Source organism: Channa argus, chromosome 9 (genome assembly GCF_033026475.1).
Source record: "Channa argus isolate prfri chromosome 9, Channa argus male v1.0, whole genome shotgun sequence".
Classification (NCBI taxonomy): Eukaryota; Metazoa; Chordata; class Actinopteri; order Anabantiformes; family Channidae; genus Channa; species Channa argus.
The window spans coordinates 7,851,190-7,867,947 of NC_090205.1; the positions used below are offsets into that span (position 1 = coordinate 7,851,190).

General features: G+C 40.0%; 1 protein-coding gene across 3 annotated transcripts in view; it reads left to right on the top strand.

The window, feature by feature from the left end:
- The window catches only part of LOC137133060 (radixin), a 38,697-nt gene that overhangs the window by 17,800 nt on the left and 4,139 nt on the right, over positions 1-16,758 (top strand). For all 3 annotated transcript variants that reach the window (XM_067516188.1, XM_067516190.1, XM_067516191.1), the window contains exons 3-12: positions 4,451-4,534; positions 9,558-9,653; positions 10,005-10,127; positions 10,569-10,720; positions 10,855-10,938; positions 11,034-11,180; positions 12,610-12,706; positions 12,807-12,970; positions 14,067-14,197; positions 16,571-16,731. In XM_067516188.1, the coding sequence (XP_067372289.1) occupies positions 4,451-4,534; positions 9,558-9,653; positions 10,005-10,127; positions 10,569-10,720; positions 10,855-10,938; positions 11,034-11,180; positions 12,610-12,706; positions 12,807-12,970; positions 14,067-14,197; positions 16,571-16,731 (1,239 nt within the window). The remainder of the gene's footprint in view (positions 1-4,450; positions 4,535-9,557; positions 9,654-10,004; positions 10,128-10,568; positions 10,721-10,854; positions 10,939-11,033; positions 11,181-12,609; positions 12,707-12,806; positions 12,971-14,066; positions 14,198-16,570; positions 16,732-16,758) is intronic.

Here is a 16,758-nt window from a genome sequence, read left to right on the forward strand (position 1 = left end):
TCTGTGGTCAGCAGGGACCGCCTCCTCTATCTGCTAACGTTTTGTTGCTATCAGTTGGAAGTCATCTTGCTCTCATTCTGTATCTCTGCTTTTCTGCCCCAGCAGAACACAACACACACACACACACACACACACACACACACACACACACACACACACACACACACACAGTTGCATGTGAAAATGGCTCATGTCCAAATTTCTGCAGGCAATGACACAAATTTGCAGTTAAACTTAAAACAATTACAGAGAAAAGCCTTTCTCACTGCTTTGAACAAATAAACTTAATGTGATTAGCTCCCCTGCAGAAGTATAGCATTCTATATTTTATTGTAGGGATATTCTTTTAGATTGTATGTTCAATTCAACTTAATTTATATGGCGCCAATTCACAACAAAGTCATCTCAAGGCATTTTACAGAATGAAGTCAAGACTATAAAGGTGTATTGAGAGAACCCAACAATTCCCCCTGAGCAAGCCCTAGGCAACAGTGGAGAGGAAAAACTCCCTTTAGAAACCTCCAGCAGAACCAGGCTCAGGGTGGGCGGCCATCTGCCTTGGCCGGTTGGGGTGAGTAGAAAGTGAAGAGAGAAGAGAAAAAGAGCAACAACAAAACATTGGGCAGGTTGGTAGGATCAGTAGCTGCACAGTGGAAAGCACACAGCTTCAAAACCCGGGGACACCTGCAGAGAGAGAGACAGAAGGAGAAAGACAACTACAGGAAAAAGACACAAAGTTAATGTCATACAGTGGGGAGAGGAGAGGGGGACAAGAGGAGGAAAGGAGCTCAGTGCATTGGGGGTTGGGCCCCCCAGCAGTCTAAGCCTAAAGCAGCATAACTATAACTATAAGCTTTATCAAAGAGCAAGGTTTAGAACCTAGACTCAAAAGTGGAGAGGGTGTCTGGGAACTCTGGGAACCACAAGTAGGCCTGCATTCTGAGATCGAAGTGGTCTGCTGGGATGATATGGTGCTGTGAGGTCTTCTATATATGATGGAGCCTGAACATTCAGAGCTTTATATGTAAGAAGCAGGGTTTTAAATTCTATTCTCAATTTAATGGGAAGCCAATGGAGAGAAGCTAGTGAAGGTGAAATATGATCTCTCTTGCTAGTTCCTGTCAGCACTCTTGCTGCAGCATTTTGGATTAATTGGAGGCTCTTTAAGGAGTTACTGGGGCATCCTGAAAGTAGGGAACTACAGCAGTCCAACCTACAAGAAACAAATGCATGGACTAGTTTTTCGGCACCACTTTGAGACAGGATGCTCCTAATTTTGGCAATGATTTTTGGGCCCAAACACTTTGACTTCAGTTTTGTCTGTTTTGTTTGTTTAGAAGTAAAAAATGTGGGACATCCAGGCCTTTGTCTTGTAGGCATGCTACAACAAGCATTATTATTATTATTATTAGTATTAGTATTAGCATATACAGTAAGTTAGAGATGTTCTGTTGTGTCACATTAGGTTCTGGAACATCTTAAAAGGCATTTTCCTCAGGTTTGTGGTAGAGTATGGACTAAAAGGCCAATTGCTAAATCTAAAAGCAGTTTTTAATCACGCTTTCGTCCATAATTGCTCTAGCTGCACTTGCATCATTCTTCTCCTTTTTCACTGTTGTCACTATAGAACTGCTAAGCTTGTATCTCAAGAGGTCAGCCATCTCTAGGTCACCCTGTCAAGTGTTTAAATCCCTCTCGAGGACGCCCACAAGGCTTTTTAGAAAATGACAATAAAAATCCGCTACAAGGGCGTTGCTATGGAAATACTATCAGCCTGAGCACAGAAGACACATGACATGCGCTGATAAACAGAATAATGCCATATTGGGTGTTTGTGTGTGCAAGCTGTGGATGCATGTAAAGCTGCCACATACATACACAGATGTTGGTCTGTCGGGCTGTAAAAACACACATGCACACGCGCGCACACACACCATATGGTTGTGTTCCCATAGTTTACCAACTGTTCAAACACTATTTCTTTCTGATGTCTTTCTGGCATTGGCTTTATACGGTCAATAAATTACAATAAAATAAAGTAAATAACTATAATAACAACTAATCACGCTAAAAAGTCATTTCTCCCTCGTCGGACAGCAGCACATGAACATATGCATATTAACAACAAACATGTTTAAACATAACATTAGCAGGATTAGTCATTGTCTTTAAGGTGCTCGACATGGCTCAGCTGCAGTGACAGTACAGTGAACGTTCATGCATTAACTTAATCTGAAGGAGAGTAATCAATTAGTTAAATGTTATGAGTCAAAGTCTTTATAATCGGTATTTGTTATGTCACTTATCAAAGCAAACATGCCAAACATCTGGTAATTGTCTTTTATCTGCGAGATATTGTCCAATTGTGTCTGTGTGTACACCGGGCATGGTTAGGGGTAGAGTGCCATTGTCTGCAGAACATGACTTGTGTGTACTTGCAGGGAGACGCCTGCAAGTACATTGTAGGTTCTTGTTTTTTTTTTGTTTTTGTTTTTTTTTTTGTATTTTTTTTTTTCATTTTTTGGGAGTGAAAACAGTTTTGGAAACTGAAAATATTATGACCACTTCACTTTCTGACTTGCATCAAAGCTTTTTTTGAGAGTTGGGTTCAGGCTGGGAGTTAGCGGTTTTATTGTTATGGGTTAAAGTTCATTTAAGAGGCCGTTCATTCTGTGAATGTCCACACAAAGATGGACATACAAACTATGTGTGTATTGGTCTGTTCACCTTAGTCATTATCTGTCTGTTCTCTCTCTTTCTCTGTAAAACACACACAGAGCCGATGCAGCAGTTTTGTCCTTAAGGCAGGTTTCTAATGTACCATTGTTATGGCTCCCCCCACTTCTTCAGGGTTACTTGAGGCCAGTGTCTATTGGTTTCACTGCAGCTGTGTTTATCTGCTGCAGCAGTTATAACCACAGCTCAGTCCAATGTACTGTATTACAGCTCCAAAGGGAGGTTATAGGGGGTACATGCAAACGCGCACACACAGGTATATGGTATTGAATCTTCTGTGGAAAATGTAGTATAATTTATAATGCCTTCTTACTTTTACAGACGAGCAGCACTGCACTACACCATGCTACGTGTTTCCCCATGGCATAATGTTTATTTATTTTTTTTGTGACTAAATGATTAAAAGTTGTTTGTTTTATGTTTGAGTTTGTTTCCACATAATAAAATCCACATTCAAATTGTGTGCACAGTATTAGCTGTATCAGAACATGCAGGCTATGTGCAGATAAAGTAAGAACAGTGATTAATATCTGGTTGTAAAACAGTTTTGAAAAGACAAACAGGATGAGTCTAAAAGGTAGTTTTGAAATGACGTGAAAATGACACATTTAGAAAACCCCATCTTACACTTTGAATGAGGTTAAAGTTTCTGAAGTAAAGCAGATGAGAGATGTAAAATAGTTTAATGTTCGTCATCTCAGCACTTGTTGATTTGTCCATCCACCAGCTAACTTAACCAAAATTATGGTCAAATGGTTAATTAAGTTTGACAAGGAGGAAGTGGCCTGTTCTCCAAAATGTGGTCCAAACTTCCACATGTCCAAAGTGTTGATGTCTTGTGGACCCTTAAAATGCAGAAGGAATACTTCCTAAAGCAGAAGATATGGTCTTTGTAGTTTCTGTCTCCCCGTCCTCTCTCAGTGAATCTAAATCTGTGTATGGCCATCGTTCCTTTCTGCCATCTGCTATAGTGAAACACTTTTGTATGGGTGGAATTCAAAGAGTGTTTTAGATCACCACAGGCAAAACTAAGTGGCTTCTTCACTATGATGTTTTTTTTTCCTCATTAGAGTAAAGTGAAAGTATCTTCCTCTACCATGCTTTTTGCCTGTGGTGCTAAAAGTTATATTTCCAGTCAGGAGAAGTTACGTTTTCCAGGAATGTTTAATATATCTACTGAAGGATTTTAAAATTGCATAAAGGTGTTTTTGTTTTTTTTTGTTTTTTGTTTTTTAAAAAGGTGTTTTACTTTTTTTAACCATGTAAAAAGTAAGAAAACATGAGAATAATGGTCTGCAACAAACCTTTAACAGTGAAATTTTTTAATCATCCCAGACTGAAACTTATTTGCCTTGTTAGAGCTGCTTTGTACGCCACTCTTAAGGAAAGAACCACATCAACACAAAAGCAAAACCCTGCTACATTCGTCAATAAGAACTAAATTTGAGATGCATAAAACTTTGTTTACAATAAACAGCTATGGTCTGCAGTGCAATAACTGAACAGCAATGAGAGATTTTAGATGGATAGCTAGATATTGCACAGTTAACAGTCACTGTAAAGTGTTGTGATAAAAACACAATTGTCGACATTTAGTTCAATTTCGGATTCATTTGCCCTCCACCTTGCACAGTTTATTGGCCACAGAGAGAAACGATCGCCTGTGGAGCTGTTGGTAGAAGTGAAGAATTAATTTAGTTGTCTGGTTTTACAGATCAATGTGCGTGTCACCACCATGGATGCTGAGCTGGAGTTTGCAATCCAGCCCAACACAACAGGCAAACAGCTCTTTGACCAGGTAAGACACACACACACACACACACACACACACACTTCACAATGTTCTCCCATAGTTTGTATGTAAATATAATTCCTATTGTCCTTTGGAACTCTGTGACCTTGTTGTTGTTTTTTTTTTTTTTTTTTTTTTTTTTATATCCATTTCTAATGAAAAGCAAGACCTAAAGTGATGGTGTATGTGTGTGTGCCAGTGGGTGCTTGGCTGCAGTCGGGCTGGTACCAGTTCTGTACAGAGATGATACACAAAGGGTTCTTTGTTTGAATTGGAAACAGTGGATGCAAGTGTGTGAGTCTGCAGATTGTGTCTGTGGTAAAAGTGCAGCTTTCAGTGTCGTCTCATGTCAGGCAGAAAAGGTTTGTTGATTTGTTGACGTAGAATGAGGAAGCCGGAATGAAAGAATCTGTTTTTGTCCTTGTTGCAGCTCTTTTGTCTGTGTTTGCTTTATAAGTTCAAATCACAGAACAGCTTTTAAGGCCGTGCAAGACCAGTGCACCAGTTTTAGGCAATACTTTTCCAGTCACTTTCTGGTGTTAACATCGTAGTTTTGAGCACAGGTGGTAGAAGTACACAACCTCAGTACTCAAAAGTTCATTTGATTGAAAAGTTTCAAAAGTGAAGTTACGGTTGTTAAATTAATAACAAACCAAAAAAAATGGGAAATGATGCTGCTGATTTTAACCACCTTATCTCCTGACAGCTGGTCAATCCATTATTTGTTTATTTTAAGTAAGATTCCTTATATTTGTTTTAGATTTTTTATTTGTTTTTATAGTGTTCAAATACCGTCAAATTGTACTTAAGCACAGTACTTCAGTAGATCCATGTACTGCTGCTGTAGAATAGTGGCCAAACGCTGCATTTTTTGCTGTTCTAGTGAGTCACCAATTAAAGGAACCATTTCGGAACTTTCAAGCTGGGATCATCCATAATGAGACATGCAATATACTATGTAACTATGGATACTAGATATAGTCAGGAATATTTCTGATATAGTTTTAACCATGAACGGTTACATTGTTACTGAGAGTGAAGTGTTTTCTGCTTTGGTATTTGTTGACTTCCTTCCATATTTTAGTTTTCCAGCCTTGATAAATCACTGATTTTATCAGTCAGGCTAAATTGACCAGATCAAACATGGTGGAACAATTCTTGGCAACCTCTGACTGGTAAAGCTTCAACTGGCCAAAATAAGAGGTGTGTGTGTGTGTGTGTGTGTGTGTGTGTGTGTGTGTGTATAAATATGGTACTGGAACAAGGCCAGGTTACATCACCTTTATTCTGCTTTCCATAGCTTCATGTCACTCTGACTCCAGTGACCCTTGCTAGCAGCTAAATTGTCTTCAGATTGACGGAGTCCAAACTAACATTTGGCCACACAGCTGAAGGACATATCTGAACACACACATACCTGTTGCTTGCTTTGTGTTGTATGACACTTTTTTTTTACTCTGTCTCACTCTTGCTCTCACACACTCATACACACCAGTGTTACCCTACACCAAGGACATGTGCTGACCTCTACCTGGCCTCAACTGTGGCTTTTCTTTCTCAGCTCCTACTCTCTCCATCCAATTTGAGTTACAACTGAGATGTGTTTGTGTTGTCCTGCAATTGCATCTAACATAAAATATTACTACATTTTACTAGACTATATATTAGAAATATTTTTGTCTAGGAAACCATTTCTGCTGGGATAGGTTCAGTATTTGGTGGAAGATACAAATTCACTTCAGCTCAGATGTATCTTCCAGCATCTTGATTGATTGAAGACACCTGTTGTAGGTAACGCAGAATAGTCCAAAAACAAGCAGGTCCCTCCAGGACTAATATTGCCCACCCTGACCTTCAGAAGATGTAAATAACAGGAAATAAAAGTTGAAATTCAGAATTTTTGTCTGATATTTGTTAGTCTTAAATTAGTCCTAACATGAAATGTCTTCAGTGTGCAGCAGAGTACACACACAAGTTTAGAACTGACTTCTAAACTTGTTTTGTGTACTGTCCATTTGTCCCTAATAAATTTCCATAAAGGAGTAAAATTCGAAGGCTCTATCTTGGCTGGGTTTGTGGTCCTTGCACATGCGTTCCTCCTTCTCTCACACACTTGCTCCTCTCCTCTCTCCCTCTCTTGCACTCTTTCCTAACTCATGTCCCCCTGTGAAACACACACTCACACACAGAGGCTGACTCACCACATCCGAATGTTTCAGCTTGCTGTGCCCATGAATCGCCATAGCAACCAGCTGTCAAATGCCCAGCGACGGGTGCGCGCGCACACTCTGCTGCTGCCTTGCAATACAGTACATGTGTATGTATGCATGTGAATATTGGTTTTAACATGTTTATAGTCCTGTAGTGTTTGTGAGTATATGTGTGTGTGTTTTAAAACAATTACTTGTCTTGCGTTAGTGTACAACATAAAAAAAAAAAAAAAATTGATTGTGTTGCAGACAAAAGGCCCAAAGCTGTTCTGGGGAATAACATTGCAGTGAATGCTGAACCAGTTACTTACCTGAAATAACTTTTTACCATTTTGAAAATTACTTAGTTACATTAGGCCATCATCAGCTTTGCTGTTTTAGGAAGTCTGCACATTTATTTCTTGGTCTATCAATTATGAGGAGAGAAACAGAAAATGTGTACACAATATTTTTTTTAAACATAATTAAGCAGCTTCTTCTGTCAAAAATCAGTGTTTAATGTGACCTCACTTTTTACTTAGCACATCTGTCTTGACGTTTTCTTTAGCATAATATAGTACCAGAAAATGACTTGAGTTCTTCTTCAGACTTTTTTGATTTACTCTGTCCAGGTGATCCCATACCGTGAATATTATTTAATCTGGACTCTATGGAGGCCAGTCCATGACTGTCAGTGTTCTTGACAGTCATGGACTGGCCTCCATGACAGCATTCTCTTGACATTTTATAGACTAAATGATTAATTGACCAAAATGCAGATCAATGGAGTACAAAAGAAAAATGAAATGGTCATCACTTGCAGTCCTCCCATCAAATCTGGACTGATGAAATGCAAAAAACTGACTACTAAAAGAGAATGCAGACCGTAGGTAAAACGTGAGTGACAAATAATGATGTACATAAGTGGTGGATGATGCTGTAAAGCTTTATATATCCATCCTGAGCTAGAAATGGTTAGATATTCCCTCTTTGTAAAATATAGTAAATAAACACCTCAAATTTTAGGGACTTTGTATATAGATAGTTGAAGGCAAATTAAAAACTTGTTTTTTTTCGTTGTTTGACACAGTTCTTTGAAATTAGAACTGAAACAATGAAATGGGAGACGTGGGAGAGTAATTCTGAACCTGCCTATATCAAAAACAGATCAGCTTCAACTTGCAGTATTACTCAAGTGTGGCCATACGCTTTGGTGTCGTAGGATCAAAACTGTCAAATCTGCCTGCACTGTGTCGAGATTACACAGAGAACAGGAAACCACTTGTTCAGCGATGAAAGCGCTCCGTGATGCTGTGTCAGGCAAGTAGCAGTTGAGCTCGAAAACTTTTTCAGCTTTAAATCGTTCGAGTGAATGAAGCGACGGTTCCATTGATAAAGAGGCTGCCAAGCTAAATATAAGCTCACTCAAACACACACACACACACGGATAAAAGGCTTTGGCAAGAAGGGAATCCTTTTAATCAAACTGACCCAAACATGCAGGTCTGCATCTGAACACAAACCCTTTTGATGAACCATAATCACACACACTTTTAAAGTGGCCTGTATAAACAAGCGTTTTCATCTAATATCAAAGTCCTATTCAGTGGCCTGTTGTATCTCTTTCATGTTCCCCATTTTATTTCTTCTAGCTGTCTTATTGTTTTTTTCTTTTTTTTTATTCTGAGGCTTCACTTCTAAATCTGCATACTGAGCTCTCAGCATTGGCATAGCTATTTATGCATACCGCATTCCCAGTCCCACTGGAGGTCCTCTGTGTGTAGGAGTGTGTTTTTTGTGTGTTAGCAGTTACCACTTCTACTGTGTGCTTAGGATGGGTGTTTCACACTGTTTTTGCATTTTTATCATGCATGTGATTGTTTACGGCGTGTCTTTCCCTGTCCCTGTGTGAGAACAGAGTTAATTACATGGTAGAAAACGCCATCATATTGACTGTAAGTCACATTAGAGTCTAAGTGTCCCCCCTAGGGACGTATTGACTCTTTCAGTAAAATGGGATGATAGTTTGTCAGTGACAGAACATGTTTAAGAACAGAGAGGGAAAACAGAAGAGGCTCAAAAAGAAAGAAAAGAATGGAAAAAGGAAGGAAAAGTCAAGTTTCCTGAGCATCATCGTCAAACCCAACAATTCAGTTTTTCATCACCTACAATATATTTTTGTCAAAATTTCGGCAACATTTGGGTAAAGACCCTTTCTGGTTCGACATGACAATGCCCCCTTTACACAAAGCCAACTCCACAAAGAAGTGGGTTGAATGATGGGAGTCTGATTCAGCACCTTTGAGATGAACTTAAATCCTGACTGCTCATTACAGAGGACCTGTGGAGCACTAATCTAATGAGTGTGAGCTTGATGAGTTGGAGAAGGCTTGAGTCTCACAAAACTGAAATAACTGCTGACAAAAGAGAGAGAGAGAGGTAGATCTAAAATGACAACTGAGGATTGATTGCATCACGGAGACCATGGAAGAGGGTGACTGGGTAGAAAGAAAACACCCTTCAACAGCTGATGGCATTAAGGTGACTTAAGGGATGAAATCTAGAGGAAAGTTATGCACTGTGACATTGCGTCTGTCCCATTCTTGTCAGCACAATATCTTAAGAACGACAGGAGGGAAATTTATTACATCTGGCACATAAAAAAAGGCCACAGGGACGGACGAACAAACTGATCAGAACGAGTCTGGACCGATGTGTGCAGGTTTCCAAAAACCCATTTAAAATGTTCCAAGAAAGCCGTGAGCCAAGCTTGAGCTCGATAGACTTGTGCGTGAGTCAGTAAAAAAGCTGGTAAAATCAAACTCTTTGTATGGTTTCAGGTGGTAAAGACGGTGGGTCTGAGGGAAGTCTGGTTCTTTGGCCTTCAGTACACAGACGGTAAAGGCTACGTCACATGGCTCAAACTCAACAAGAAGGTAAACGCAACAACTCGAATATATCCTAGACTCAGATTAATTACTGCTTACTTTTTTCAAGTCGTGTTACACAGTCACCCTCTTGTGGCTAAGACATTATCGTGCTAGAAAGCCTTAAATGAGAACTTGTGTGTCATTGTGGGATTAAAGCAGAACAGAATACTAAAATACCTAAAACCATCACATGTTCACAGATTTTGTTTAATCGTCTTTGAAATAATTTCTTCAGAACCCACACTTATGTTTATACACTAGCACAAAAGCATTCGAAGGCAGACGGTGAAAGGTGTGTGTGTGTGTGTGTGTGTGTGTGTGTGTGTGTGTGTGTGTGTGTGTGTGTTTTCTCTCCAGGTTACCCAGCAGGATGTTAAGAAGGAAAATCCTCTTCAGTTCAAGTTCAGAGCAAAGTTCTTCCCTGAGGATGTTTCTGAGGAGCTCATCCAGGAGATCACACAGAAACTGTTCTTCTTGCAGGTACTATGGTGACACAGGGAGATTTTAGTAGTCTTGTTTATTATTTAATATAAATTAGGATTTGTTTTAAAGATATTATTGTGCATTCTTTGCTTCTGTTTGTGTTTGGGAAAGTTGTTCTAGTTTGTATTTGTCAAGTAAGGTGTTTACAATAACTGAGTTCTCTTGGAACGAACGCACTATTCTAAGCTGTGTTGGACAAGTGAAAATGAATACCAGCCTGTGGTAAAGCCAGGGAATTCCTAGAGCTTTTGTTAACGCTTGTATTAAATTTCATGGTGATTCCCTCCAGCGGTTCTTAAAGTATAAATACTCTGGACTGACAGTGACAAATATGGCTGCTGGTTTTCTATTGATCTAGGAAAACTCGACTGAGAAATCACTTATCTGCTGGGAGAAACCCCTGAGGTTCTAACTACTGTGTGTGTGTTGACCCTCCAGGTGAAGGAGGCCATTCTGAATGATGAAAACTACTGTCCCCCAGAGACTGCTGTGCTGCTGGCGTCTTATGCTGTCCAGGCCAAGTATGGAGATTACAGCAAAGACGTTCATAAGCCCGGCTACCTGGCCTCCGACAGACTACTCCCGCAAAGGTGGGGTACACACACAGACACTAGCCTTTTCACCATGTGAACAATTCAGCAGAGTTGGGATTGGCTGACGAAAAGAATGTCATGTGGTTCACATGATGCTATTCACTTTTTCTCTGTGCCTATGTGTCCTATAGAGTCCTGGAGCAACACAAGCTGACGAAGGAACAGTGGGAGGACAGAATACAGACCTGGCACGAGGAGCACAGAAGCATGCTCAGGTGAGTGTGTGACGTGTGTGAGAAGCCGCTGTGTAATTGGACTTTTTTTGACACCTGAAACTTCATGAGTGTGTTATGTTTGTGTGCATGTGCAGGGAGGATGCAATGATGGAGTATCTGAAGATTGCTCAGGATCTGGAGATGTACGGCGTCAACTACTTTGAAATTAAAAACAAGAAGGGCACAGAACTGTGGCTCGGGGTTGACGCTCTCGGACTCAACATCTATGAGCACGAAGACAAGTAAAAAAGTCTCTCACTCACTCACTCACTCACTCACTCACTCACTCACTCACTCACTCACTCACTCACTCACACATCACATAGCTATCCAGTGGTGTAGACTATGTACATTCATTGATCTTATTAAGCCATGAGTGAACTCAAATGAATCAGTAACACAGCGTTGGTGGAGCATGGCCGGGGGGTCTTTTTTTTTTCTTCTCCCAACCACATTTGAACAGGTTGGCACAGTCTAGTTGAGAGGTTTCATGAGCTGCAGGTAAAAAAAATCCTCCTGTGGTCATAAGATGAAACTGGGGCGTCTGGAACAATAATTCTGCTGCATAAAATTCTGGTATTTTTTTTCTGACTGTTTTGCTTTCCTTGTTCATTTATTTAGTGGAACTGGTCACAATTTGATGAGGGGCTGCAAGTCGACATCTTCATTTTCTGTGATCAAGTGACAAGCACTGGTCTTGTGGCAGTGGCAACATGTCACTTTAAATACATTTTTTGTTTAAACAAATTCATAAAACTTTCATTTGTTCTTAAGTCGTCATTTCCATGAAGTTCGGCACTTTGCATTTGACAGTCTGTCGATGGAAAAAGATGCAGAAGTCATGTAGGACTGGGAGTTAATAAAGACCTTATACCTCAATTAATCCTGTAACTGTATGATGGCTGGTTAACAAAATGTAGACGTCCCGCGCTTTCTTGGATTCTATTGGTTTGACATCAGCGCCCTCTTTTGGCCCAGCTCATGAACAACCTGTCTTTGGAAAATAAAATACTGTTCATGAACTTTATTCTAGCACCCAACATAAAAAAAAATTTCTTTTTTTTATCTTTTTATTTTTACTTGTATTGAAACTTGTACACGTTCTGAAAAAAATGTTAAGGCAGTGGAGTAAATTTTTTAATCTACAATTGTGTGCTTGGCTTGGAGGGCCCTCCATTACTGTTTGGAGGGTTCTCCATTTACAAATTTAACTTATAAAGTCATATTTTTATATTTATGTGCGTGTTTGGCTTTGCTTACAGAGCACATATTTGTTTCAGTAGCCAATGCTCTGTAAAAGGACTTGCATCTGCAGTCATTACCTCTAATGAGCAGATTTAAATCCTTGCTGCATAATGAATGCCAGTATTTTTACTGTCCTAAATTTAGTGCATTTTATATTTGCATTGTCTCGTAAATTCAGGCTTTTTTATGGTAATTTAATGGGGTGTTTACTTTTGATGAATTTTAGGCTGTGTGGGTTTTGAATTTATTGTGTATTGTAATGATTTTATCTTGTTTTCATCAATGGAGTAATTTTGTTTGTGCTGATTTTGTGTTTGCTTGTTCGTCCTCCTGCCTTGGACACTTTTGGAAAAAGAGGGATTTAATCTCAGGAGGTTCTCATGATTAAAACTAATGTTAAATAAAATCTTGTCAACTCTTCCTCAGGCTGTCACCAAAGATTGGCTTCCCCTGGAGTGAGATCAGAAACATTTCTTTTAATGACAAAAAGTTTGTCATCAAGCCCATTGACAAGAAAGCTCCAGTGAGTGATGGATTGAAATTATTGATAATTGTTTGTTTTTGGGGGGTTTTTTTGTGTGTGTGTGCACTAATGCTGTCATGACCATCTGCATTTCTTCCAGGACTTTGTGTTCTACGCCCCTCGGTTGCGAATCAACAAGCGCATCCTGGCGTTATGTATGGGAAACCATGAGCTGTACATGAGAAGGAGGAAGCCAGACACCATAGAAGTGCAGCAGATGAAAGCTCAGGCCAGGGAGGAGAAGCACCAGAAACAGATGGAGAGGTACAACACATCCAACACAACACAACACAACACATTTGGGCGACTGTGGCGCAGGAAGGTAGAGCAGTTGGTTCAATCCCCGGCCCCTCCGGTCACATGTCGAAGTGTCCTTCGACATGCCCCAACTTAGTTGCTCCCGGTGAGCACTGGCCAGCTTCCCCATCAGTGTATGAGTGTGCGTGTGATTGAGAGTGCGAATGGGTAAATGAGAAGCAGTGTAAAGCGCTTTGAGTGCCAATAGGTAGAAAAGCACTATATAAGTGCAGACCATCCTCCACGTGTGCAGGAAGCCCAGACTGAAATAGATATAAAATAACCACAAATGCTTTTGCTTTTAGTTTTTTTTTGGGGGGGCAGTCTCTCTGGGATATTTTTATTATTATCACCAACTTCATTTGGAGGGTGCCAAAAGGTACAGCTACAGGTACAGATGTATCCCTTCAAACTACAGTACAGCACTGCAGAAAGTGAACCTCATGATCAGGCACAACTTAGACACAACTCTTTACTGACACATATATCTTTTTTTTTGTATATCATGCAGTAATTAGGCTGAATAACTGTTTTGTGTTTTTTTGTTTGTTTGTTGTTGTTGTTGTTTTTATACCTGTTGATTAATGTGAGGGATGAGAATGAGTCTGCAGAGGACAGCAGCCCACACAAATAGCACTGAAAAACTCAGTTCACAATGCTGCATTAATTTCTGTATTTGTTGATGATGTTCTAAGTGTACGTGGGCAGGTAGTACGTATGTGCGTCTTTTGTTAATGTCAAATTGTGCATGTGAAGCTCTACTGGCAACCTAGTACCTTTCTCATGGACCTGTAATGTCTTCAATAATTTGTAGATAATAGGAATTTTAAATGGATTAGGTAAAAATCAGTACTCAGTGAGGCATGTCTTTAAAAATGATTTTTTTTTTTTAAATATCAGCACAGGATAAACCCGATTTTTATCGGGTTATGCGGGTTATAACAGAAAACAAACTGCTGAGCACCACGAAAAAGCCTTGGCTCAACATTGGCTGGTTGACTGTTTTGATGATGTCTATTTTCAGTGTAATGTTAAATGGTCGTTTTCTGTGCTGTGTCAACAGAGCGCAGCTGGAGAATGAGAAGAAGAAGCGCGAGCTTGCGGAGAAGGAAAAGGAGCGGATAGAGCGTGAGAAGGATGAGCTGATCGAAAGACTGAGGCAGATTGAAGAGCAGACACAGAGGGCTCAAAAAGGTACAACTGCATTATCGTTCTGCATTAACATGCGGAAATGTGTGAGAGACGTTTCAAACACATGGGGAGTTGTGCAGCCATCCAGTCATGTAGATTAAATAAATAATGACATTAAAGTGCACACAAACAGTATCCAAAAGGCTTTTCCTTTTGAATTGACACATGAGGATTTGATTTGGGTTTAACTTGAGTCAGCGCTTTGACTGTTGTGACACAAAGTAGAACATGGTTAAAAGAGAACAGAAGCCACGAGGCAAAACTCTGGTGCTGTTATGACAACAACAACTAGAGGGCGCTATGGTTGCAGCTATGTTGCAGAGATGCTGCGGAGTGAATTCTGTAGGAATAAAGTTTAACAGAACATGGCTTGTTTTTCACAGTTTTCTAAGAGGTAATTGATCATTAATGCAAAGTAAGCAGTTATTCTGATACATCTGATTAGTTCTACATAAAACTAACGTTATCTTTGCACTGGACCACATATGTCATATTAAAAGTCTTACCTACCTTGCAGTGCCCATTTCAATATGTGGTCCTCCTATTATTTTCATTTAGAAAATTCAAGATTCAAACAACTTTGTTTATCCCAAATAGAAATTATTTTGCCTTGTTCCAGCTGCTCTCTTCTCATTAAGAATGGAACAGAATCAGACCATAAGAAAGACCTACATTAAATAGTTTTTTTCCCTTTCTGTCAGTAACTTTTGCTCATTTTAATACCTGTCATGTAGACGACAGTAATTCACATATTCTGACTGTAAAGGAAGCTAATTAGCAGTAGAATAGAGGTTGTTAGAGCTGAAGAAGGGTGTTTGACAGGGAGCCCTGCAAAAATTAACTTTTCATATACAACACTCAGCCGCCACATTACCATTGGTGAACTTCATTGAGCTTCATGGAGGATCAGGGTCAGCATAAAAGTACTCCCCTCACCTTGGTAATTATGACCAAAAATGTACAGTAATCAGGTGGAGCTGATTTTTACCACTTCATGTGCTGACAGCTTGTTAAAGCTATAGTGATACACACTTATTAGGTCATATTATTTTTATAAAAACATATTTTTATAGTTTAAAGCCCCACCTGTCCTCCATCAAAATGGTAATGAAATAAGCCAAGTTAAAAAAATGTCACATTTATTAAAATTTCATGAAGTTTTAAATCAATAACATCAAATAGCAAGTGCCTGCAGCCCTTTATTTTTCCCTGCCCTTGTCTGTGCGCCAATCGACCAAAAGCCTACATTGTTTTCCCATTTCAGCTTGTGTTCTGCCAGGTAACTGTCATGAGTCCTGAAGAGCTCATCAGCTGTGGCTCTGGTTTGGATGTACTTGCAAAACAGCAAATCCTCGCTCAGTGACTTTACAGAACGGACATATGAAATGAACAAGCAGTCATTATTGCGGCCAGCCTCGTCCACTTGTAATACAAAACGTGCATTTTGAGGCTCTCTGTGAGTTGTTCTTCAAGATAACCTGTAATGTCACGTATAGATCTTGCAACTGTGTCGTTTGACAGGGGAATTTTGCTTTCAATATGGCTGGAGCGGAAGGAACGAGCTGCTCAGGGCTTTTGCACTGGGGAATTCTGTATGCAATTCTGAATGAGGCCATGTGTGCTTTGCTGTTCACTGATGCAGATTTTACAGTGCGACTTTCCTGCTTACGATATTCTGCCAGTTTTCTCTGAAAGAAGTTGAGAGGGTTATTGACATGACTGCGGTGTGTTGTCTTTAAGTGTCTCCTTATTTTGTTGGGTCTCATGCTGTCTGCTGCCTTCTTTAATTTACATGTATTAATGACCCCTTTTTGTTTGTGTGTGGCCATTTTGTTTTGCGTGTATGATCTTGATTGTTAATAAATCATAGCATTAATGAAGATGGGCGGGGCGGCTGTAGCTCAGTTGGTAAAGGCAGTCGTCTGCGGGCTTGTTCTGCGCCCCACCTGTCATGTCTTTATTCTCTATTAGTGGAGGGGCCCCACACTTAGAGAGCCACTGCCATATTAACTGCATATATGCAGAAAGTTGGACTGAACACACAGTAAAGCCTGAAATAAACAGTGCTATTCACAACCTAAGTATCAAATTGATTCTAAGTGTAAAATGAATTGAAGTCTAACACTTTACTTAGTTCATAAAAGGTTTCAGCACAGGAGGACTGTAGTAATGTCATTGACAGCTCATCTATGTACTTCAGAAGCATGACACAATTTATATATATATTTTTTTAATGGGTTACACATCAAACTGTTTGCATGCAGATCAGCTGTAATATGTGCAAACTGTGCAAATGTGCAGCTGTAAAATGTGCTCTTGCATTTCTTGAGGTCCCTAATGTTAAGATCTCTAACTCATATTTGTGTGTGTGTGCAGAACTGGAGGAGCAGACTCGCAAGGCTCTGGAACTCGAGCAGGAGAGAAAGAGAGCGAAGGAGGAGGCAGAGCGGCTGGAAAGGGAGAAGCAGGTGGCAGAGGAGGCCAAGGCAGCGCTGGCTCAGCAGGCTGCCAACCAGATGAAGACCCAGGAGCAACTGGTACCTACACTGTGACATTAACACCAT